Source organism: Enhydra lutris, unplaced genomic scaffold, assembly GCF_002288905.1.
Source record: "Enhydra lutris kenyoni isolate GAN:26980312 unplaced genomic scaffold, ASM228890v2 scaffoldscaffold87, whole genome shotgun sequence".
In the NCBI taxonomy this organism is placed as follows: Eukaryota; Metazoa; Chordata; class Mammalia; order Carnivora; family Mustelidae; genus Enhydra; species Enhydra lutris.
In genome coordinates this window covers 794,411-820,760 of record NW_019154171.1, presented here as the reverse complement: position 1 = coordinate 820,760, position 26,350 = coordinate 794,411, and the positions used below count along the sequence as shown (strand labels likewise).

Genomic DNA, 26,350 nt, shown 5'->3' with positions numbered 1-26,350 from the left:
TCTTATTTTTTTTAAATCTTCCTTTCTGGTATGGATGCCTTGTGTTTCTTTTCTTGTCTTATTGTATCCACTAGAGCCTACAGTAAAATGATACACTGAAGGGGTGAGAACAGATATCTTTGTCTTATTTCTGATCTAAAGAAGAAGGCATTCAATTTTCACAGTTAAGTGTGGTATGGGCTGTAATGTTTTCCTGGATGCTCCCTTTTAGGCTGATGAAGTTCTCTTATTTTTCTAGTTTATTGAGAGATTCAATCAGTAATGGATGTTCGAATTTGCCAGTTATTTTTCTGCATATGTTAAGATGATCACATGAATTTTCTCATTTAGTTTGTTAGTAAATTGCATTGATTGGCTTTTCAAATACTATAAATTCTACTTGGTTATGATATATTATCCATTTTATATATTACTAATTTGGATATGGTAATTTTTAAAAATTTACTTTTAAAAATTAAAAATCTATGCTCATAAGAAACACTTATTAATAGTTTTCTTATACTGGTTTTGTCCAGTTTAGGTATCAGAGCCACAGAGAATGAGTTGGAAAGTATTCTCTTGTCTTCAGTTTGCTGTAAACTTTATGTAGAATTGGTATTATAGCATTATTTCTTCCTTAAATATTTGTAGAATTCACCAAAGAAGCATTTTAGCTTTGGCCTCTCCAGACTCTCGGTTTCATCCCCTCAACTCAGGAGTCTGATGGGATCCACATGGGTTTTCCCTCCCTTGTACTACATCCTGGAAACTCTCTCAAGACAGTGAACTGGGACAATCCTAGGGCTCACCTCTTTTGTTTCCCATTCTCAGCGATTGCTGGTTTTATTTTGTTGTTGTTGTTGTTGTTGTTGCTGTTGTTTCTTTTTTCCTCCTGACATCCATTTTCTTGCTTAGCACTGTCTGGTTTTGCTTTGTTTGGGGTTTTGTTTTTTGGGTTTTCATTCATTTTCTTTTGGGATATCTCAAGCAAGAGGGCAAATCCAGTCCCAGCTACCCTATCTTGGCTAGAGCAGAAGCTGTGTTATCTTTTTTTAATCCATGTGTATCCATATACAAATGTCCTGGAAGACTACATGCACCAAAACATTAAGAGGATTTATTTCTGAGTGGTGAGATTATGACAACTTTTAAAATTTTTGTATGTATGATTTTTATTTTCTACAACAAATGTATTACTGTAAAATAAAAATAAAACAGTATTGTTCTCTAAAAGTAATTCTCTCCAATGTGTATGAGGCCCATCCTGGATGATAGGTACCCCTAGAACAGATTGCAAGGCTCTGCCACCTTCTGATGTGCTCCAGGGTAACATGATAATGAGCATACTGTTCAGTTCATGAAGCAAGCCTGGTGAAGTGTTGCCAGCCAATTTCCCAGGGTAACTAGGGAGTATTACAGTTTAGACAAACCACCTAAGTTATACCCTGAATCTCTAGAATACAGTGGGTCTACAAAAGGGCCATCAACACCTCAGAGCTATGAACTTTCAAAGGCTTAAATATTTTTATAGAAGACAGCACACACACACACAAACACACTGACACACTTCACAGACACACACATAAACACATATCTACAATAGATGATACCAATTTGGAAGCATTTTTGTTAATATTACACAGAAGAAATATTGAGAAATTCTAAAACTAAAGAATGTTGAATGAAAATTACATAATTTTAATTCTTAAGACATATAAAATACCATTTTCACTCTCTAATACTTTGTTTTTACTTTAGTGTGCAAAGAAATTATACATTCATTCATTTATTTATTTATTTATTTATTTTTATGTTCGACTGGAATTACAAGTATAACTTGATTTTATTACGTTTTTTTAATCATTTTTTTAATTTATTTTCAGCATAACAGTATTCATTGTTTTTGTACCACACCCAGTGCTCCATGCAATCCGTGCCCTCCTCAATACCCACCACCTGGCTCCCCCAACCTCCCACACCCCGCCCCCTCAAAATCCTCAGATTGTTTTTCAGAGTCCATAGTCTCTCATGGTTCACCTCCCCTTCCAATTTCCCTCAATTCTCATCTCCTCTCCATCGCCCTATGTCCTCCATGTTATTTGTTATGCTCCACAAATAAGTGAAACCATATGACACTTGACTCTCTCTGCTTGACTTATTTCACTCAGCATAATCTCTTCCAGTCCTGTCCATGTTGCTACAAAAATTGGGTATTCATCCCTTCTGATGGAGGCATAATACTCCATAGTGTATATGGACCACATCTTCCTTATCCATTCATCCATTGAAGGACATCTTCGTTCTTTCAACAGTTTGGCAACCGTGGCCATTGCTGCTATGAACACTGGGGTACAGATGACCCTTCTTTTCACTACCTCTGTATCTTTGGGGTAAATACCCAGTAGTGCAATGGCAGGGTCATAGGGAAGCTCTATTTTTAATTTCTTGAGGAATCTCCACACTGTTCTCCAAAGTGGCTGCACCAACTTGCATTCCCACCAACAGTGTAAGAGGGTTCCCCTTTCTCCACATCTCCTCCAACACATGTTGTTTCCTGTCTTACTAATTTTGGCCATTCTAACTGGTGTAAGGTGGTATCTCAAGGTGGTTTTCATTTGAATCTCCCTGATGGCTAGTGATGATGATCATTTCTTCATGTGTCTGATAGCCATTTATACATTCATACTTATAAGAGCTTTCAAAAAATTCCTAAACACCTTTATTTTACGATCCTTTCCAAAAAAATCTTAAATTCTTCACTATATTCATTCACTACATTGAAAAATGCAAGGGGACAGATCATTTTATTCTTAATATTAGTTGGAAGAAACTTCAGTTCCCACTAATATAACATACTATGATTAAGTAGATAATGTTATCTTATCATCAGACCACCTCACTCTACACTGCTGGATCAGTCACCTAACCTCCCTCTCAAGATAACCAATAGCACTTAATATGAAGAAGTGATATGGAAGAGTTTAGTTTCTTTTTTTTTTTTAAGATTTTTTATTTCTTCATGTAACAGAGAGAGAGATCACAAGTAGGCAGAGAGGGAGGCAGAGAGAGGGGGGGGAAGCAGACTCCCTGCTGTGCAGAGAGCCCAATGTGGGGCTCGATCCCAGGACCCTGAGATCATGACCCAAGCCGAAGGCAGAGGCTTAACCCACTGAGCCACCCAGGCACCCAAGAGTTTAGTTTCTAATAAAAGCTTCCATGTTGGGTAGAATCTTAAGTGAGCGAGTAAGCTGGGATCTATATTTATTGAAAGCAACCCTGTTACACTGGTACATACATACCATCTTCCTCAACTCCTGGTTGGAAACAATAATGACATTTGGTGGGTCCCCAATAGCAGTGGCAGCTCCTCCGATATTTGTGAAGATCACTTCTGCTATCAGGACTTGTCTGGGATCGAGGTTGAGCACCTCACATAATCTGTCACATGGAGGAAAATAAAAGTAGTAGCCATGCTATTCAATTGACAGGCCCATGTGCAACCTAAATATTCTTAAAGCACTTGCTTGTACAGGACAGGTGCACACACACACACACACACACACACACACCCCTCTAAGAAATGCAATGTTGGGGGATAAACAAAGACAACAATGTTACAGAGCTATAGTTAACGCTCAGAATTGCATTTCTCTGAAAGTTAACTGACCATCCATCTTAACCATCCATGTGAAAATATACCCCATCAGACTCCCCACAGATCTGGAGGGAACACATTTCCCTGAGTGCATGCCCTGGCACAAGTGAATGGTGCTGGCCACCAGACCCCTCTGAGTCAGGGGTGAGGCAGTACAAAGTACTGGTACAAAGTGTTGGTACAAAGTACCAACACTCAGTAACTCACACCAAGCCTACCACCCTAATTCTTCACCCACCTTCCCTTTCTCAGATGCTGAGCCCTTAATGTGTCTCCTCACCCTTCCTGTGGACCTCATCCTTGGAGAAGGAGTACATATTCTACAGCTGTGTGTACCTACTTTGGCTGCACACTAGATTTGTCTGGAAACCTTTGAAAGCCCTGCTGTCCAGCCCCATGACAGACCAATCCCTGGGAGTGGGTTTGGACAGCAGCATTCTATAGCTCCCTAGGTAGATCCAGTGAGCATGAAATTGAAAAACGTTGCCTTAAAGAAGGTTTGGGAAACATATCATGGCCCACCACACCTACACATCTGCAGTGTCCACTTCTATACAGAAACCAGGCCTTGGGTCTCCAGGCTGCTGCAGTCAGGGGCCAGCACAGAGCATAACCAACAGAACACCTGGGTTGGGGGGGGGAGGGTAATCAGTCTATAGAGCTGTGTGTAAGCTGAAGAGGAAATGGTATCCAGGAACCAGGGACAGAAAGGAATCCAAAAAGAGGATCAGACCCCAAACAGCAACAGCAGCAGCTCTCAGCTGAGAAAGCTCCCAGGATCTGCCTCCAGCAAGAAAATAGTGTACACTAATCAATAATACTGGAGCAAGCACAGAGATGGCATCCGTGTAAATGGGCTTAGCTGTTTAACTGTGAAGATTAATGCTACTACAGACAAAGGCAGAATGTGATTAAGCTCATAAAGTCATGAAGAGTACGGTAATATAAATAGTGAATCTGAGCACACTAACACTTGAATCTTGAAAGATGCAATTTTTAGATAATAAATGGAATTGCTACTCTCACAGAAAATTACAGAGTTGGTTCCTGGAACCATGAGGATATAAACAAATCCTAGCAAGACTGAGGGATGCCAGGAATATGGGATTCCCCTGGAAGCCCACTCTCATTGGAGCTGCCATCAGAGAATGCAATGAATGAGATGCTGGGACCTGGCACATGTAGGTGACACTATGGTTTTCAAATCAGTGACCGCAGCAGAGTCGCCCTGGTTGGAGGGGGATGAGTGTGGCCTTTCTCTTGTCCCCTGAGGTCTCCTCGAAGCAGAGTTTGGTGCCTGCCATTAGTAGTACATGTTACAGTTTACAGCACCCTTTAAACACATTCATTCTAGCCTTCGTTTGCCCTCAGAGGAACCCCACATACTAGGAGGAGCCACACTCCCCTCACAGGAAGCCTGAGTCCAGTGTCCCTCATCCCAAATCTGTGCCTAAATTCACAGAAGGGACAAGGCAGCCAGGTTTGTGGGAACTTGGAAAAAACCAACTCTCCATACTGTAGGCTGCATCCATGGGGACTCTGTCTGCTCTCTGCTCCTCTCCACCCTCTTGCTCCTCTCCCCAAACTCTTCCCCCTGCGCCAATTCACTCCACCTCTGAGAGTAAGCAGTCTTCAAATGCCATAGACATCACCTAGAATTAGTACTGAGCCCTGGAAGTAGCCCTTATTGATTACTTTGAACTTGCTATGTCTCATGCCTCATGACCAGGAGGGTCTCTTGTCCAGCAGAATCCTCAAAACACTAGCTTGGGTTAGTCCCTTTGATGGTACAACCCAGATTAGTGTAGCTAAAGTGGCTTGTCTGGGACCCTTCATTATGTAGCTAGCTCCCCTCAACCCCTAGGATACCTGCTTTCCTAAGACCAGCCAAACACCAGAATATGATGGGTCCAAGCAGGGAAGGACCATGATATGCTGGGGAACCATCCTCAAAATCAAGAACATTAAGTATGGATAAACAGGGATGCCTAGATGGCTCAGTAGGTTGAGAGTCCAATTCTTGATTTCAGCTCAGGTCATGATCTCAGGGTTCTGAGATCAAGTCCTGCATCAGGCTCCAAGCTCAGCACAGAGTCTGTTTGAGATTCTCTCTCTCCCTCTGCCTTTTTCCCCACTTGTGTTCTCTCTCTCAAGTAAATAAATAAAATCTTTTTTTAAAAGTATGGGTAAAATTATAGGTCCATGGCCTTGTAAGAGGCCTGAATAATGACAGGCTCTGAAGCTCAAGCTTCAGAAGATTCAGGGCAAATGGGCTTTGATGCTCAATAAATGTCTAATTAATAAAGTAGGTGGAATTAAAAGAAATAAAATGAAATCAAACTGAATCTCTCTTTCCCAAAGTTACCCTGCAAAGTCTTTTCAGGCCAGGTTCTGCAACCCTCCAAGGAGCCTGGTGAGAGCAAGACGGCTGCCCCACCTTTCCCAGACCTCCCACACTGCTCTGTCACACCTTTGACCAGTCCAGTGGACAAGAACTTTTGGCACCTAATAGTCTGTCCCCCACCCCTGGACAGCAACGCCAGAGTTTTCTGACTCCCACAGGTATTTCTGTGGCCATTGCTGCTGCTGTCATAGCCATAGCCACAGCCAAAACCTAGCCTTAGCTAAGAGCACTGATCACCACAGTCCCAAGGGATGCACGGGCTAGACCAGGGCAAAACAGCAAAGGAAAGTGGGGACTAGATTGAACAGTGAGAACACACCACCATGAGCCTGACCTAATGCCCAGGTAGGGCCAATTTGCCTACCTACCTTATGGTCACAGGAGTAAAAAGCAGCAATGTGGTGACATTGTCCAGGAAGGCAGACAGGACAGCGGCAATAAAACACAACATGATGATCATGGCCCACACTCTTCCTCTAGCTAGTTGGTATGTCTGAGATGCACGCACATAGAAAAGAACAAGCCAGGATCAGTGGGGTTGAAGAATAAATATGACTTTTCATTAGGGATTCTAAGAACTAGGGGTCCAAAAAACACTGCATGGTGGAAAAACTTAGACCCATGAATTCCTAAATTTGCTAAGATGAGGAAATGATGTTTTGTACCTGAACTTTCTGAACCCACATTGGCCTACATTCCTTCCCTCTGATTCTCCTTCTCACAGTGCCCTGTGATGGTTCACTGATTACAAGGTTATGGCCCTCTATCCCTTTAACATTATCCGTATTTTACAATCTCCTTTTGGTTAGACAGACGGGGCCGTGACCCTTAACCCTGATGATTGTTGGCAACTTAAATCTTAGGGACTTTTAGTACCAATATTAAGAGGAGGAGGCCAGATATTTGAAAGTACATGAAGCATGGCAAAAATCATAGCATAGTTCTATCATTCAGAGTTTGCAAAAGGCTTTGATGAGTAAATAATCTTTTAAAAGAACTTTCCAGTTCAAAAAAAAATCAAGCACAACATTAGTCTTTGCATTAGTAAAGCATAGCAAGATCTCTCACCAGCCCTGAGTGATAGCTCCAGTGCACAGTCTGACTATCAGAACTTGCTGGTGGATTCCTCATGAGTACACTTATAAAAGTGAATGTTTGGATGTTCAATGATTAGAAAGTAATCACTGAAATCATTTCACCAAAAAGCAAGTAATCAGAAGCTGATAACTTAAAATATTTAGATGTTCTAAAATGCAAAACAGTATTTGATATGTAGCTTTCAACTTGCCAATTAAACTAATGTTACACAAACATTCAACTCAAATACTCTTTTCCTTTATCTCCTTTTTCAGTTTGACGAGAAAAGGGAAGTGTTGCTCAGAGCCACCAACTCTGCACAACAACTGTACCAGTCTTACAGCTGTGATTTTGAAAAGGAGACAGAACTTTAAAATATTTGCTTTAAAAAAAAAGAAAAAGAAAAAAAGTATTTGCTTTAAATGGTAGTTTTATTAACTGAATACATCATGGCAAAAAATAAATTAATTAATTAATACATAAATATAAAATACCACATCAAACCTACCTTTACAGCACAATAATCAAAAAATCCAGTTTCTGAAAATATGGCTACTAAGATCATCTGTGGGGAAAACAGAAAAAGGAGATATGGACAATCTTTGAGCAGTGCACCACACTGAACAGACATCAGAATGATCAGTTACAGATCTTAGCTCTGGCCTCTGCGTGAAAGCCGCCTCTTCATCAAGCTTCTTGCTCTCTTGCTGAGTGTAGTCCACTAACTTCCTGAATGGAGCAGGTTTGTCCCTCTGTATTTTTGTCCAGGGATATATACCCAAGGTACATTATCATTCCACCTAATCTTCACAACAAACATCAGGTATTATCATTACTCTCTGTTTTTTTTAAGATTTTATTTATATGTTAGAAAGAAAAAGAGCAAACAGGGAAAGGAAGAGAGAGAGAGGGACAAGCAGACTCTGAGCTGAGCATGGAGCCTGATGCAAGGCCCAATCCCATGACCCTGAGACCATGACTCAAGCCAAAACCAAGAGCTGGATGTTCAACCCACTGAGCCACCCTGGTACCCATCATTACTCTGTTACAGACCAGGAAACCAGGGGGCAGAGATGGGAAATGACTTGCTCACAGTCACAAAGCTAGAAGCAGGAAAGGAAATGAGACAGAATTTGGCCTTCTGTACCTATGTGTCCACACAAGCAACAACTAAACATTTTAAGATTTTTAAACAGGGTTAAATTTTGTTTCCTAAAATAATGAAAAATTTTCATCACCAATTTGATCAAGATATGCAAAAAAGAACAGTTACACTGAAATGATTATTCTCTGGGTTCTATATAAACCCAGAACTTGTGCTGCTTTCTAGTGATGACACACAGACAGTAACAAAAATTATGTCCCATTTACTCTAAATCTAATCAACCAGACATTTCAACCAGCCTGAACTTTCTGGAAAATTCTTTATTCTCTCTCCCAAGATGGCACTATACCAATGTATTGAACTTGGAGCAAGAAGATGCAGGTTCAAGTACTAATTCTGCCACTTAGAAGTAGTTTAACCTTGTACAAACAAAATTATTTAATCCTCTATATTTCAGTTTTCTTGCCTCACCTTTAAATCTTTTATTCCTTGTAAGGCTGTTGTAAAAATTCAATTAAATTATGTAAATTACATAGAAAATAGTAGGTCCAATACTGTCTTTCAAATAAAACGCATAAAACAGAAATTTCCAAAAATGAATTTAGACTCAATACAAATATCTATCTCATCTATAGTGACCACTGATGTTCTTCCTAAACCAAATGACCACCTCTACCTGTTGCTGTCTGTAGAATGTGGTGCTTCCCTCACCAATAGATGCTTCACATGAACTGAATTGAATAGGTAAGTCCTGTGTGGTTCTCCATTGTTGTGGGAAGCTGGCCCACACATTTGCTGCCAAAACTACCCAGAAGAGACAGAGATTTGGGGGTTGTGGTAAGTAGCCGCACAGGTGGCTGACTGCCATGAAATAAAGAAAAGGCAGGGGGCTGGACAGATAGACTATCTTTCCTCCTCCAAAGTTCTAGAATCTTGCTGAACTGACTTCAACTGAGAAAAAAATTAAACTGTTTGTTATGGGCTCAATTGTGCCACTTTCCCCAACAAATTCCTATGGTAAAATCCTAACCCTAGTACCTCAGAATAAGTTAAAGTGAGGCCCTAATCCAGTATGACTGATATCCTTATAAGAAGAGGAGATAGCACACAGACACACACACAGAGGGAAGACCAGGTGAAGATACAGGGGAAAGATGTCATCCACAATTCAAGCAGAGACACCTCAGAAGGAACCAACCATGCGTACACCTTGATCTCAGAAATCCAGCCTCTAGAAATGTGAGGAAATACATTTCTGTTTTTGAAGCCATCAAACTCTGGTACTTTATTATGGCAGCCCCAGGAAACTGATACAACATCCATTTAAAGGAGAGAGTCAATTATCACATGGTTTCACTTATATGTGGAGCATAACAAATAGCATGGAGGACAAGGGGATATGGAGAGGAGAAGGGAGTTGAGGGAAATTGGAAGGGGAGGTGAACTATGAGAGACTATGGACTCTGAAAAACAATCTGAGGGTTTTGAAGGGGCGGGGGGGGTGGGGGATTGGGGGAACCAGGTGGTGGGTATTAGAGAGGGCACGGATTGCATGGAGCACTGGGTGTGGTGCAAAAACAATGAATTCTGTTACACTGAAAAGAAATTAAAAAAATTTTTAAAAATTTACAAATTAAAAAAAAGAAAAGAAAGGGTTTTTTTTTTTACAAACTGTTTCAAATATTAGCAAAATGGCAGGGGGTGGGAGGTTGGGGGAACCAGGTGGTGGGTATTGGAGAGGGCACAGACTGCATGGAGCACTGGGTGTGGTGCAAAAACAATGAATATTGTTACGCTGAAAATAAATGAATAAATAAATAAATAAAGATCCAAAGCAAAAAAAAAAGAAAGATAAAACAAAAAGAAAAAAAATGACATAATCTTTTCACAGTTAACTATTTGAAATATTTCTTTCAAGTCTTTCATTGTTTTGTAAACATACACATACAGTATATATTTGTAAATTGGGGCATCACTGTATATATATTTTTTCTTTTTTTCTTCACATTATGAATGTTTTCTCATAAGATTAAATATTACTTAAGATATCATTTTAAATGTTCACAGAATATTCCATTGAAGGAATAAATCATGACTTATTTGAAAAAAAAATGGTAAACATACACTTCCCTAAGTTTTATTTTTTGTTTTTAAGACTATTTTATGAGATATCTGTTATGTCTTCTTTCTTCTTTCCAGATGCCCAGGCCCTACTATATACTTTTCAGGACCAAAAGAATTATGAGTTTCTCTTTAAAGCCTAAGTTCAGAGCATTGCCTTGCCTCCTCACACCCTACCCAGAGAGGAGGCAACTAGTTTGGATCACATTAAAGCCTACAGTAGCATGGCCTTCTGTTTTGACTACCAGGGGGATAAAAATTACAAAAAGAAAAAAAGAAGAAGAAGAAAAAGAAAAAGAAGAAGAAATATAGTAACCTGCTTTATGCAAAGCAGGTCTTTTGTCCAGAAAGAGAATACCCTCCTTCAGACCAGTTAGCTGTTTTGGGGTCTGTTCAAGAACACATGCAGCATTCCCACTGCTGTCCAGGCCCTTATCAGATTTTACTTATTCTAGTTAAATCAGTTTATGACACACAAACTATTACTTAAGGACAATTTCTTCCCATTTTCCATGTAACTATAGGTGTTTTTCCAATCACCAAAAGTTACTTGGTTCACTTATTTAGAATATTCCATTTTATATTTTAAGAGAAGTAACTTTATATTTTAAGGTCATTTTAAAATTTTGCTAAATTTTTTAAATGGCAATATCACTTAACTATCAGACAGGCCTACAACTGCAATTCTCCACCTAACTAACCAGAGCACCAATCATTCCATTCCTCCACAGGAGAAACTGTCTAGACCTGCATGAACACTTCTTAATCAAGCCCTAATTGTCAAGCAGTACAATATCTTTAATATAATGAAAGATTATCAGCAGTAACAGCAAAAGGGAAGGTGCTGGGTTACAGCAGGCTTGGAGCCCTGTCCCACTGGGAAGATTATAATTACCATGCCAAATAGCAGGGCCAAGGTCTCAAAATCAATCCACTCCACCACATGGGTCAGGCTGGGTCTCTGCAATCAAAGCACATATTTCCTAATTAATGTTGGACATCATCCTCCTGGTGATAAGTTGTTTAAAAAAAAATGTGCTATTCTTTATGGCAAGCCCACTCATTGGGCCATAGTCAAAAATCATACCACCCCCTTGCCTTTGAAATTAGAGTATATCATCAAGGAAAACCACTTATGACTGAAGGCATAATAATGTCAAGCCTATGCATTTAGTTATAAGAAAAGCAAATTTCTTAAATCCTGACTCTGGCAACTCCATGAAGAACTGTAACCTGAATTGCAGGATTGATCCCTGAGGTTAGTGAGGTCCCCATATGTCTTCCTTGGTGTTGGAGCATGAGGCCAGGATGGCAATAACTGAAGGACACACATGTCCTACTCATCAGTTGTCCATCCACTCTCACTTCTCCTAACAGTCCTGCAGAGTAGGGAAGCCTGGAGTCATGGGGAAATGGGAACATGGAGTGTGAAGCAAGGGCACTTTGAGACTCTAATTGTTGGGAAAGATTGCACTGTGGCTCAGGGAGCTACCCACAGCACAGGCTTTGTGCTACATTAATGTTTTCTAAATTAAATAACTAACACTATACTACTACTTCAGAGTTAATAGAAATAACAGTGGCTTATGTGTAAGCTCTAGGACTCTGGGACATTTTGCCCTTAGAGTTAGTATTTGTTTATACCAACTCTAGGCTAGAAAAATTAAATAAATAAATAATAAATACATAAATAAATAACCATAGCTCCACATAGTTTTTTAAACCAGTTATTATTCTTTGGTTGACTGAACAGCCTGTAGTAGTGCTTTGCAGAACCCTCCTTTAGATTCTATAGAGTTGTTTTCAAATCCAGTTCTGTGTGCTGCTCCTCAAACAATGGCAGGCCTCCATCTCCAGTGGGTGCTTGGCCTCTCCTGCCTCCCTGCATTCATTCCTATATTCTTGCCAGACAAGCCATACACAGACACTGATGGGGTGCCATCAACCCCGACACATATCTCTAGGGACCTCCTGGTATCTGCAAGACAGAACCCCAACCTCACCATTTCTCACTTCTGCTCCAGGCAGGATGGCCCCCTCTAGTTGCCACGGGCTGACAGCACCCAGAGTCAACTCTAACACCACTTTGCTATATAGCCCGGGGCAAATGAGTGACCATGATGAGACTTTCCTCAACTAACATGAGGAATAAAAAAATGTGTTTGCAATAAAGTCAAATGAAAAATATTCATCAATGTTGAAAGGTTTGTTAGTTCATACTTCTAGCATGGTTCCTGAGGGAGAAATGTGGAAATAGTATATAAAAGCATGAAAATAATCTGCTAACACTTAGTTCCTGGACTGTCTTTGAATTTTATACTTTATCAAGTGGCAAACTGTTGGTTCAAAATGTTACAACTTACATCTCCTATCACCGCTAGCGCTGCTAATGCTGCAAGGGAACCCAACATGGCTGCCAGGGTTCTGTGAACAATCTGGAAAGAAACATAGGAAATTATTTCATTCTGGTCCACAGGGGTTTAAAATGCACAAAAGCCTATATTGCTATTTGTATCCATTAATGTCAGCCATTCTGTACCATATCTATTGACAAAATAAATCATGGGTCTTGCTGTTTCAGAGCCTGGACACCCCAGAGACACACAAAAATAGCACCAGTCTGCCTTTTAAAGAAAGCTAATTCATTTCCTGAATAATTAGATGACCCAGAAGTAGAAGCAGAAGGCTAAAGTATGGTGTATAAGGAAGTCTGCAGTTAATTGTCATTAATTATTTACCATACATCCCTAGGCAACTAGACCATTAGTTCCACAACATAAATCAATTCTGCCCAATTGCTGAGACTATTATTAAACCAAAGGCATATAATCAAATGCTTAATCTAATTGAGACTTCAGTGTTATCACTGAATCATGAAAGTACTTTTTCTATTTAATTATAATTTAATGAACATGAAATTTCTGAGACAAAATATGAAGAAACGCAAAGATGCAGAGAAATTGGAACCCTCCAACATTGCTGGTGGGAATGTAAAATGATGCAGCCATTATGGAAAAGTTTGGCAGTTTCTTAAAAAGTTAAATAATAAATTACCAGATGACCAGAAATTCCACTCCTAGGAATTTACTCAAGAGAAATGAAAAATGTATGTCCAATTAAATTAATTAAATGAGGCCATTAAACAGAAGTGGTTCCAACACCTTAGCAGCCTACATTAAGCAAACCAAAATCTAAGCCTATAATAAATGCCTCAAGGCTAAGAAATAAAAATCTAAGGACAACTCATCATAAACAGCCAACTAGACATCCCCAAACATGGCAAACACTTAAGCTATAGCTAATCAAATCATTTCCTTGCTATGTTTCCCCCTTTTCCCTATATAAGTCTTTCCCATAACTCCTGTCGGTAGAGCACTCCTAAGCACTCCCAGTTTGGCACTGCCCAACTCAAACATGGCAAACACTTAAGCTATAGCTAATCAAATCATTTCCTTGCTATGTTTCCCCCTTTTCCCTATATAAGTCTTTCCCATAACTCCTGCAAACATGGCAAACACTTAAGCTATAGCTAATCAAATCATTTCCTTGCTATGTTTCCCCCTTTTCCCTATATAAGTCTTTCCCATAACTCCTGTCGGTAGAGCACTCCTAAGCACTCCCAGTTTGGCACTGCCCATCTCAAACATGGCAAACACTTAAGCTATAGCTAATCAAATCATTTCCTTGCTATGTTTCCCCCTTTTCCCTATATAAGTCTTTCCCATAACTCCTGTCGGTAGAGCACTCCTAAGCACTCCCAGTTTGGCACTGCCCAACTCAAACTTATTTTGGTCAGATAAACTCTTAGAAATTTACTATGCCTTGATCTATCTTTGAATAATTCACATAAAACATACATGTTCATAGCAACATTATTCAAAATAGACAAAAACTGGAAACATTCCAAATGTCTATCCATGTTACCAAAGATAAAGAAAAAGTAGTATATGTTACAACATGGAACTACTGATACATGCTATGTTAAGAATGAATTGGGTAAATCTGAGGGGGAGACAAAGCATGAGGGACTGTGGACTCTGAGAAACGAACTGAGGGTTTTGAAGAGGAGGGTGGGGGGGATGGGTGAGCCCAGTGGTGGGTATTAAGGAGGGCATGTAATGCATGGAGCACTGGGTGTGGAGCATAAACAATGAATCTTGGAACACTGAAAAAATTAAAACAAAATAAAAATCAACCCAAAATGCATAATGCACAGTGAGAGAAATCAAACACAAAAGACTGCATATTGTGTCACTCCATTTATATGAACTACCCAGAAAAGGTTAATTTAGAGAGAGACAAAAAAAACTGGGGTTAAACTACTAGAACTCATACAACAATTCAGCAACGTGGCAGGATACAAAGTCAATGTACAGAAATCAGTGGCTTTCTTATTCACTAACAATGAAATCTTCAACAAAACAGGAAAAAATATACAGTGGAAAAAAGACAGTCTCTTCAATAAATGGTGCTGGGAAAACTGGGCAGCTATATGTAGAAGAATAAAACTTGACCATTCTCTTACACCGTACACAAAGATAAATTCAAAATGAATAAAAGACCTCAACATGAGATAGGAATCCATCAGAATCCTCGAGGAGAATATAGGCAGTAACCTCTTCAATATCAGCCACAGAAACTTCTTTCAAGATATGTCTCCAAAGGCAAAGGAAACAAAAGCGAAAATGAGCTTTTGGGACTTCATCAAAATCAAAAGCTTCTGCACAGCAAAGGAAACAGTCAACAAAACAAAGAGGCAACCCACGGAATGGGAGAAGATATTTGCAAATGACAGGACAGACAAAAGGTTGATATCCAGGATCTATAAAGAACTCCTCAAACTCAACACACACAAAACAGATAATCATATAAAAAAATGGGCAGAAGATATGAACAGACTCTTCTCCAATGAAGACATACAAATGGCTACCAGATACATGAAAAAATGTTCATCATCACTAGCCATCAGGGAGATTCAAATGAAAACCACATTGAGATACCACCTTACACCAGTTAGAATGGCCAAAATTAGCAAGACAGGAAACAACATGTGTTGGAGGGGATGTGGAGAAAGGGGAACCCTCTTACACTGTTGGTGGGAATGCAAGTTGGTGCAGCCACTTTGGAGAACAGTGTGGAGATTCCTCAAGAAATTAAAAATAGAGCTTCCCTATGACCCTGCAATTGCACTACTGGGTATTTACCCCAAAGATACAGATGTAGTGAAAAGAAGGGCCATCTGTACCCCAATGTTTATAGCAGCAATGGCCACGGTCGCCAAACTGTGGAAAGAACCAAGATGCCCTTCAATGGACGAATGGATAAGGAAGATATGGTCCATATACACTATGGAGTATTATGCCTCCATCAGAAAGGATGAATACCCAACTTTTGTAGCAACATGGATGGGACTGGAAGAGATTATGCTGAGTGAAATAAGTCAAGCAGAGAGAGTCAATTATCATATGGTTTCACTTATTTGTGGAGCATAACAAATGGCATGGAGAACAAGGAGAGTTAGAGAGGAGAAGGGAGTTGAGGGAAATTGGAAGGGGAGGTGAACCATGAGAGACTATGGACTCTGAAAAACCACCTGAGGGTTTTGAAGGGGCGGGAGGTGGGAGGTTGGGGGATCCAGGTGGTGGGTATTGGAGAGGGCACGGATTGCATGGAGCACTGGGTGTGGTGCAAAAACAATGAATACTGTTACGCTGAAAATAAATTTTAAAAATTTTTTTAAAATTAAAAAAAAAAAAAAGACTGGGGTTGCCTAAGGCTGGAGGTAACAATAGAGACTGATTGCAAATGAGCCCAGGATGTCTTTATGGGGTGATGGAACATTCTAAAACTGTATCATGCTAATGGTTGCTGCCGTGGTCTGAATGTTTATGTCCTCCCAAAACTCATATGTTGAAATTCTAATTCCTAAATGATGATATTAGAAGGTGTGCTTTTGGGAAGTCATTGAGGTCAAGAGGGCAGATTTCTCATGAATGGATTATAAAAGATAATAAAAGTGCCATTAAAAAAGAGGATCCAGAGAGATCTCTTGCTTCTTCCACCATGTGAGGATACAATGAAAAGTCTGCAACCCAGGAGAGTCCCCTCACCTGACCATGCTGGAAACTTGATCTTGTCTTCCATTCTCCAGAACTGTGAAATAAATGTCATTTATAAGCCACCCAGTTTGTGGCATTTTGCTATAGCAGGCCTAAGAAACGAGTACTGAAAAGTGGTGACACTGCTATAATACCTAAAAATGTGGAAGCAGCTTTAGAACTGGGTAATGGGTAGAGGGTGGAAGAGTATGGAAGGGCACACCAGGAAAAGCCTACATTGCTACTAACAGACCATTAAAAGCAATTTTGGTGAGCGCTCAGAAAAGAAAGCCCTCAGAGAAGCTTCAGTCTTCATAGAGAATACCTAAGTGATCATGAAGAAAATGTTGGTGGAAATATCAGTAAAGGCCATTCTGAGGAGGTCTCAGACAGAATGAGGAACATGTTATTGGACAATGGAGACAAGGTGATCCTTGTTATAAAGTGGCAAAGGACTTGGTTGAATTGTGTTTGTATCCTAGTTGTGCAAGGTAGAACCTGTAAGGAAAGAAATTGGCTAACTGGCTGAGGAGTTTTCTAAGCAAAAAATGAAAAAGCTGCCTGGTTACTCTTCAGTGCTTGAAGTAAAATGAGAGAAGTGAGAAATGACTTAAAGATGGAACTGTTAATCAAAAAAGAAAGGGCACATGCATCCAAATGTTCATGCAGCAATGTCCACGATAGCCAAACTGGGGAAGGACCCGAGATGCCCTTCAACAGATGAATGGATGAAGGAGATGTGGTCCATATATACAATGGAATATTAGTCAACCATCAGAAAGGATGAATACTCACTATTCATTGACATGGATGGAAGTGGAAGGGATTATGCTAAGTGAAATAAGTCAAGCAAAGACAATTATCATATGGTTTCATTCATTTGTGGAATATAAGGAATTAGCACAGAGGACATTAGGGAAAGGATGGGGAAACTGAAAGGAGGTGGAAATGATTAGAGGAGGAGATGAACCATAAGAGACTATGGACTCTGGGAAACAACCTGAGGGTTTCAGAGTGGAAGGGAATGGGAGGATGGGGTGGCCTGGTGGCCTGGTACTAAGGAGGGCATGTGTTTTAATCAGCACTGATTATTACACACAAATAATGAATCATGGAACACTAACAAAACTAATGAGGTACTGTATGGTGATTAACATAACAATAAAAAATAAAATGTAAATTTAACATATTAAAAAAAAAAAACTAAGATTTACTTTGGAAAATAAGACCTCTAGTAAAGATATCCCTTCCCTTCTCACCTCAAAAGATAAATAAATAAATAAGAAGTTGAACTTTGGAGTTTGTAATTTTCAGGCTATTCAAACTGAAAAAAATGAGAAAGTTTATTTAGGAATGAACACAAAGGGCATGGCCAAATTTGGTAAGATTATCAGTTTGGATCTGACATCTCAACAGAAGCTAGGAGCTATTCATCAAGACAATGGGGAGAATAGTCAGCCATCTAAACAAAAGCCAAGACCTACCATTCAACACAGTGAAAGAACAGCCCAGAAAGTATTTCAGAGATCATCAGTGCTGCCCCTCCATTTTAGACCCAGAGTACAAGGGCCTATATTGCCATGTAGGATTTCAAAGGGTGGGCCAGTGGTGCTTGGCACTTCTTCATATTGTGGGCTCCAGTGGATCTGGTGTACTCAGTAATGCACAGAGTCATGGCTATCTCCACCTATATTTTGAAGAATGGAAACCCTGGAGCCTCAGTTTTGGACCCAGGCATAGGATCACCAAGAAACAAGATCACAGCAGAAAGCCCCTGCTAGGGCAATACCCAGAACAGCTGTAGACCAACAGAACCACAGGCCTTTGATTCCAGACAGCAGAATGGGGTGTGCCCAGCAAAGTCATGGGGGCAGGGTTACCCAAAGCAGAAGGCAGAACCCTTACTGGTTTTAGATTTGCTGGGGACCTATCCTTTCTTCTTTCCTATATCTCCCTTCTGGAATGGGGATATTTATCCTATGCCTGTTCCACCATTGCATTTTGGAAGCACATAACATGTTTGAGTTCACAGACTCAACATCTTTGGTTCAAAGCTGGGAGAAATTTGTTTCCAGATATACATTGACTCTCATCCAAATCTGATTTAGATGCTATTTAGATGAGACTTTGGACTTTAGACTTTTAAGTTAATGCTAGAATGAGTTAGGACTTACAGGGTTATTGAAATGGAATGAATTTTGTCTATACTCTCTATACTGTCTATACTGCCTAGAGCAATCTATACTTTTAATGCCATTCTGATCAAATTCCACCAGTATTTTTCCTAAAATTTGTATGGAATCAGAAGAGACCCCGAATTGCTAAGGAAGTGTTGAAAAACAAAAATAAAACTGGCAGCATCACATTACCTGATTTCAAGCTTTACTACAAAGCTGTGATCACCAAGACAGCATGGTACTGGCATAAAAACAGACACATAGACCAGTGGAACAGAGGAGAGAGCCCAGATATGGACCCTCAACTCTATGGCCAAATAATCTTCAACAAAGCAGGAAAAAAAATACAGTGGAAAAAAGACAGTCTCTTCAATAAATGGTGCTGGGAAAATTGGACAGCTGTATGTAGAAGAATGAATTTTGCATTTAAGAAGAACATGAATTTTGAGAAGCCAGGGGTAGAATTAATTATAGTCTGAATGTTTCTGTGTCCCCAAAACTGTGAGAAATAAATTTGTTGATGATGAGGCACCCAATCAGTGGTATTGCATTATTGCAGCCCAAACAGACTAAGATAGGTGCTAAGGGCTGGTGAACACAGCAGGGAGCACTTCTGCCCTCAGCACAGATGGACACTCAGGGCCTTGAGACATGGAAGGGAGCACTTCTGCCCACCTGTCAGGGATTCCTGAGGTAAGAACCACACCATCCCCTCACAGGACCCCTGGAGGAGGCTGCTGCCTCCAAAATGAAATGCAAATGAGCCTGCTTCTTATTCACATAACAACAAGGCACCATGTCCAGGCAGTGACAGACAACTGTGCTCAGGGAATGGCCAGGAAACTAAAGCCAACCATGCCCCCTCACAGAGCTCATGATCCCCAGGGAACTAAACACAACCATGGGTCTGCACCTCAGAACAAGCTGGAGGGAGAACAGAGAGCTGATGTTTCTCCCACAGAGTCCAAAAGGGGCTTTAGGGCTAGAAACAATGAGATTTCCCAGCACATCTATGAGAATAGCTAAAATAAAAAGTAGAAACAACACCAAATTCTGGTGAGGATGCAGAGACTGGCTCACTCACATGTTGAGTGAGGAGTGTTGGTAGGAATTAAAATGGTCCAAAAAACTAAACGTGCAACTGCCTTATAACCCATCAATTCTATCCCACACATTTTATTCCAGGGAAATGAAAACCCATGTTCACACAAACCTTGTACATGAATAATCATAGCAACTTTATTTGTAACTGCCCCAAACTAGAAATAAGCCAGATGTCCTTCAAGAGGTGAGTGGTTAAACATCTACATTATGGTGAAAAGGTACAAACCACTGATAGAAGCAACATTATTGAAATGATAAAATTACAGAAATAGTGGGCAGATTAGTAATTGTCAGTGGGAAGGGGATTATAAGGAATGGAAGGAATTGGATGTGGATATAAAAGGGCAACATGAGGGGTCCTTGCGGGAATGGAGATATCCTGTATCTTGAATGGCTACATTAATATCCTGGTTGTGATTTTCTACTATAGTTTTATAAAGAGGAACTGAATATGCTAGACCCGTAATATGCCACTTTGGCATATTGATTATTTTTTTAACACCTTAATTTAATTTTATTTTTTTCAGTGCCCTAAGATTCATTGTTTATTCACCACACCCAGTGCTCCATGCAATATGTGCCCTCCTTAATATTATTTGAGAAACAGCTGCTACAAAAAAGACACTCTAAACATTTTTGTCCCCCTGAAAAGAAAAAATAAATAAATATCCTATGTGAAAGGTATTTTCCCTGTACCAGGAGGATAGATGCCATCCTCATCACCAGAAATAGGGAATTCAGGGCTGAGAAGGCTATGTAAACAAGACTTGTTACTTCACTGACTTACTACCCAAACTCAAAACCTTTTCTCCTGTCAATTCTTCAAAAATGTATTATTTTCTTGTCTAAAAGATGTAAAAGCTGGCTACTTTGCTTATTTCTTTGAGTCTCATATTTGGAGGGGGGCTCCTATATGTACAAAATTGGTTTGTATTCTCCTAGTAATCTACCTTCTGTCAACTTAATTAGCAAACTGTGATATAATGATGATAAAAAATATATCTTTTGTTGTTTCGATGACCAACAATTGTTTCTCAGATATATCTAATCTTCATCCACAGTTCTTGAAAACATTTCAGCGCTATAAAAGTGAAATGAGATTAAAGAGTGCACTAGTGTTGATGAGCACCAGGTGTTATACAGAACTGTTGAATCACTAAATTGTGCACCTGAAACTAATATGACACTATATGTCAACTAGAAGTTAAATAAAAACTTTAAAAAAAAAGGAGTCCACATGTCATGATGAGCACCAGGTGTTATATAGGAGTGTTGGATCACTATATTGTACATCGAAACTAATATTATACTGTACGTTAACTAACTGGAATTTAAATTGAAAATTTAAATAAGTAAATATAAATAAATAAATAAATAATAAAATCGGTTTCTTATTAATGACAGTGACTTTTGGACCCCACTCAAGGGCAGTGGTTGGTTGCCAGGAAGATCAACCATGTGACTAGAGGATTAAAACTGTTAGTTTCACTCCCCAAACTCCAGAGAGGATAGAGGGGATGAATCAGCCAATAGCCAATGACTTATTTAATCATGACTATATAATGAAACCTCCGTAAAAATCCAAAAGGATAGCTTTTGGTCCTTGTTTTCAGAGAGCTTCCATGCGTGGGGAACCAGAACACTTTCACATGCCATCAAGCTGGGACCCAAGCTCCATGAGATCAGAAGCTCTTTTCTTGGACACCTTGCCTTGTGTATCTCTTCGCATTCTTTAATGCACCGGTAGATATAAGTAAGCGTTTCCCTGAGTTTTGTGAGCCACTCCAGCAAATTAATCAAACCTAAGGAGGAAGCTGTTTGAACCTCAAATTTGTTGCCAGTTGGTCAGAAACCTGGGGCTTATGACTGGTTTCTGAAGTTGGGAGAGGACACTGAATGCTTAACCTGTGGAATCTGATTTTATCACTGCGTATATAGTGTCATAATTGAGTTAAGTTCTCAGACACCAGTAGGGTGTCTGACAATTGCTTAGTGTTGGTGGGGACTCGCATGCTAGAATTGACTCTGAGAACCCTAAAAGATTAGCCAAAGAATGTAGGCTAGAAAGAAGGGAAATGTCTCCCATCTCCACAGTTACAAAACATTACCCTCAGGGGAAAGTGGATAAAGAGTACAGGGAATCACTGTATTTCTTTCAACTCTATGTGAATAGGCAGCTATGTAAAAATTAAAACTTTAATTAAAAAAAAAAAAAGGCCTGCTTCTCTCCTCCAAGACACTGCTAAACTTAAAACAATAAGAGAATGTAGGATCCTATTCAGCATACCACTTACAATAAAAAAGCAAAAAAACAAATTTTTTTAAGAAAAAGAACATATGGGTTCAAATCAGATGACCCCAAGTATCCTTTTCATTCCAGAATTCCATGGCAATATCTTCCTAAATTTGGAAAGCTGAAATTAATGCCTTTGAAATATAAGAAGCTTTCACAACAAAATGCCCACTTTAATTGAAAAATAACAACAGTGCACTGCTCACTGCTCGAAGTACTGAGGACTCAGCAATAAAGAGACAGGAGTGTCGTGGCTGTGTGGAGCCCACTCCTTGTAAACAAGAAATGAGTGTTTGGTAAACAGAGTAAGTGAGGTCCTGGGCCAAAGGGGCCTGAAGGTATGACACAGTCAGAACACAGGACACCCAGAGAAGGAGGGGAGAGTCAGCTCTGAATAGGTGTCAGGGCCAAAAGGGGCTTCAGTGTCAGGGACAGAAGGGAAGGAGAGGTGGGGCCAGAGTCAGGGCCAGGCAATTGGGCCATGGTCAGAAGAGATTTGGATTTAATTTCATATTTCTCATTCAAAACAAACCAACTATTTGCCAAAATAAGTTGCATGTATTTCCTGCTTTGTATGTATGTATATGAGAAAGAATAAAGAACAGTGAGAAAGAATTATAGGAAAATGTTGCAGATCAACAGACTTTAAGACAGCATGGAGCCTTGAGTGAGTTCTAAGCAACCTGAGTGTATGTTAATTTCCCCTGTTTTTGTTTAATCCAATGAGGCAGGTTGCCAAGAAGCAAAGCTCTTTTCCTTCTCACCACGGTTCCAAGGCAGCTTACATTTGTCTTATTTTTTCTATTTTTGAAAAGTATTACATAGAACATTTTTCTAATTGGTCAAAAGTAGTTTTTAATACACTCTACATGAAACTCATTGAAAGCTTCAAGAAAGATAATAAAGCACTGTACATAATTTCATGAAGTCTGTACATAAATGCATTCTGTTCAAGGTTTCAAATCATTTTAGAAACAGCTTTCATGAACAACAACGTATCTCTATATTTTGCCTGCTATGTGTGATATATTACAGAAACCTAAAATTAAGTTCAAAATCTACATTGAAATGCAACTTTTCTCAAAAGTGCTCAAAGAGATCACTTTTATGTGAAGCAATACCTTTTTAACTATTATTTTTACAAATAACACAGGCAAAGTTGTTTCAAAATGTCAATAAACTATTCTGGGCAATGCAGGTTCCAACAACCTTGACAGGTGTCATACTAATCGCAGAGCCTCTGTTAATATAGACAACCACTTTCAATGTATTATGAAGTAGATTGCACGGGTGATGATAAAGTTGCACTTTAACTGCATTCCTTATGACGTCATTAAGGGCTTAAATCAGTTATCTTCAGTTATGTCATTTATTCTATTACATTAAAAAATACTACATATTCTGTTATTATGATGATGTAGTCTTATACTAGTCCAAGAAGGAAGAAAAGAGGAAGGAGAAGAATGAGAAGATAAGATAGAGGGAAGGAAGAGGGGGGAAAGAGAGACAGAGAAAGTGACACTATCAAAGTACACCACAGTGATCCAGGTCTTCATCAGAACCAGTGTTTTGGAACCTAAACATTATCCTCACTTTGAATCGCCGTTCTCTGTCTTCTGCCCCACCCTGTCCTCAGACTAACCACATTGGGCTGGAATGATCGGGCACTCGGAACAAGCCATGACCTCTCACTCTGCACCCCACTTGTCAGGCTCCCTTCTCACTAGCAGCACTTTCAGCCAATGCTCTACTGAGTCTCACATGACACAGAAGATGGATGGAACATTAAGTGTGTTCCAAAGATCTTGAGTTACCTGAAGTGTTGATAATCTTAGCTCAACAGAAGACCTAGTGGGCCAACAGGCATGGGAGATGTTAAAGATAGATTCACATATGTGTCTCTACAATGTTTCCAAAACCATAATTACTACCAGGATTCCCTTCTCAAGATGCATCCAGAAGAAAGAGATGAAAGAACATGCACCCTGGGAGGGACCACAGGCTATCTGGGAGTCAGTACCCAGCCCTACTAATCCACTGAGGCCACACAAGCAGGCATGACAAATGCTGATCTGAGCAGAGCTTCAGACGTGCTGTGCAGACAAGAGTCCTCTCATCAAGTCCCAGCAGAGCAGAAAGCAGTGGGTTGTAAGTCACTGGGATGTTTGAGTGAGCTGTGGATACAGAAAATGTTGACTAATTTGGACATGGGTCGAGAAGTAGGACACTACAGATATAAAAACCTAAAATACATAGCAAGGCTTTCAAGGCTGGGAAGTAGTCCATAAAAGACTTGACATCAAATGTGATAGAAAATTGCAACTCAACTTATTTGGTAGAAAATCTTTAATAAGAGGGTCACCTGTGATAGGTAAGATGCCAAAAATGTATGGATGAGCTTGGAGGTTTGGGCACATGGCTGAGGCAGCTGATAAAACACAGAAACTGTGAGGTAGGAGGTGAATGCTGGAACAAGGGGTTGTGTGGTGTGAGGTGGATGATGGAAAAGGGGGCTATGAGGTAAGAGGTGGGTACTGGAACATGGAGTTGTAAGGTGTGATGGGGGTGTGAGGTGGATGCTGGAACATGGGGCTGTGAGGTATGAAGTGGATGCTGGAATATGGGGCTGTGAGGTGAGAGGTGGGTGCTGGAACATGGGGTTGTGAGGTGTGATGGGGAATGTGAGGTGGATGCTAGAACATGGGGCTGTGAGGTGAGAAGTGGATACTAGAACATGGCTTATGAGGTGTGAGGTGGATGCTAGAACATGGGGCTATGAGGTGTGAGGTAGTGCTGGAGCATGGAGAGGTGTGAGGTGGGTGCTGGAACATGTGGGCTATGAAGTGTGAGGTGGATGCTGTAATATGGGGCTGTGAGGTGAGAGATGGGTGCTGGGACATAAGGTTGTGAGGTGTGATGGGGGATGTGAGGTGGATGTTAGAACATGGGGCTGTGAGGTGAGAGGTGGATGCTGGAACATGGCTTGTGAGGTGTGAGGTGGATGCTGGAACATGGGGCTATGAGGTGTGAGGTGGTGCTGGAACATGGCAGGTGTGAGGTGTGAGGTGGATGCTGGAACATGAGTTGTGAGGTGTGAGGTGGACGGTGGAATAGGCTTTTAGGCAATTCCCACTGAGTAGGTTCCCTGTAGGCCTGTGGGTTTCCTCACAGTGCCCTCCCAGAGTGAAAGGTGGTTTGTATGTCATCCCCATCTCACAGTGGTTCGCAATGTGAATAAGAGAATTTGCACTCAAAGTTTGTAGCTCTTGGATTGGACAGGAGGCTGGAAAAGGTGAGAACTTTAGGGCATCTTGGGAGAAGTATATTTGGGTGCAGAGGTAAACATTGTGACTGGTGGGTGAACTGGGATGGATTGTATTATATGCTCCTAATCATCACCCCTGACCCCAGGCCATTACCCCACTTTGTCAGATAGCATGTGATCGGATGGGAGCAATCTACTACCTAGCACCCTGCTTCCAATACTTAGTTTTTTCTGCCCTTAGTGTGTATGTTGTCAGTCCTGGCTGCTTGTTCTTGCTGATATCTTACCATTATTGTTATGTATATGGTATATTCCCTTTGCAAGGCCCATCATGCACTATGTGACCCAAGGAGAATGTATATGTACAAATCATATATTTTCTCTTTAGGTATTACCCAAATAGTACCGAGTTAATTTTCTGGCATGGCTTATGTACCACAAAATTATAGATCCTCGAGCTTAAAGGCACCTCAAGATGTCATCTGGTATAGTCTTCAAGCATATAAAACATACTGACTCTGACTTTAGAACTAAAGTTCCACAGCTGCAGGCTGTGAACATGTAGTCATGTGAAGGTCAACCAAATCACCAATTGATCCTGTGTTGCCTAGGAAGACAGGTTGAGTTTCTCCTCAAAAAGGAAAATAAGAATAATTGTGGTACTGAATTTTCAGTGCAAAGTTCATAAGGTATAAATTTCTATTGCATATTACAAACATTTCTGCTAAGAAACTACATAAGCTTGGCTACCACAGTAAAAGAAAACATGCCATTTGTTAACTCTTTTAGCCTTGGAGAACCACAAAAGGTGGCCACAATTCCCCAAATACATTTAGAGAATTAGGATGTTACCAAAAACTTTTTTTCATGTGTCTATATCTTAAAGGTTGAAATAAAGATTAGAAAAACACATTGTTTGAAGTTTCCCACAACTTCCTTGCAACATTTTTCCAAAATGAGTGGTCTCTGGCCACACATCATCAAATGGACATTATTTCCAGGGCAGGATGAAAATACCATATTAGGTATGTCTACTTCCTTTTTCACAACTCTCAAGGAAGCCAGGTATACA

The 26,350-nt window shown here is 40.1% G+C and overlaps 1 protein-coding gene across 1 annotated transcript in view; it reads right to left on the bottom strand.

The window, feature by feature from the left end:
• LOC111161928 (OCA2 melanosomal transmembrane protein) overlaps positions 1 to 26,350 on the bottom strand; it is a 469,742-nt gene that overhangs the window by 316,687 nt on the left and 126,705 nt on the right. Inside the window, exons 10-14 of the mRNA XM_022526004.1 lie at positions 12,705 to 12,776; positions 11,237 to 11,302; positions 7,624 to 7,680; positions 6,407 to 6,531; positions 3,279 to 3,417 (exon numbers count right to left, since the gene is read on the bottom strand). Of these exons, the coding sequence (XP_022381712.1) occupies positions 3,279 to 3,417; positions 6,407 to 6,531; positions 7,624 to 7,680; positions 11,237 to 11,302; positions 12,705 to 12,776 (459 nt within the window). The remainder of the gene's footprint in view (positions 1 to 3,278; positions 3,418 to 6,406; positions 6,532 to 7,623; positions 7,681 to 11,236; positions 11,303 to 12,704; positions 12,777 to 26,350) is intronic.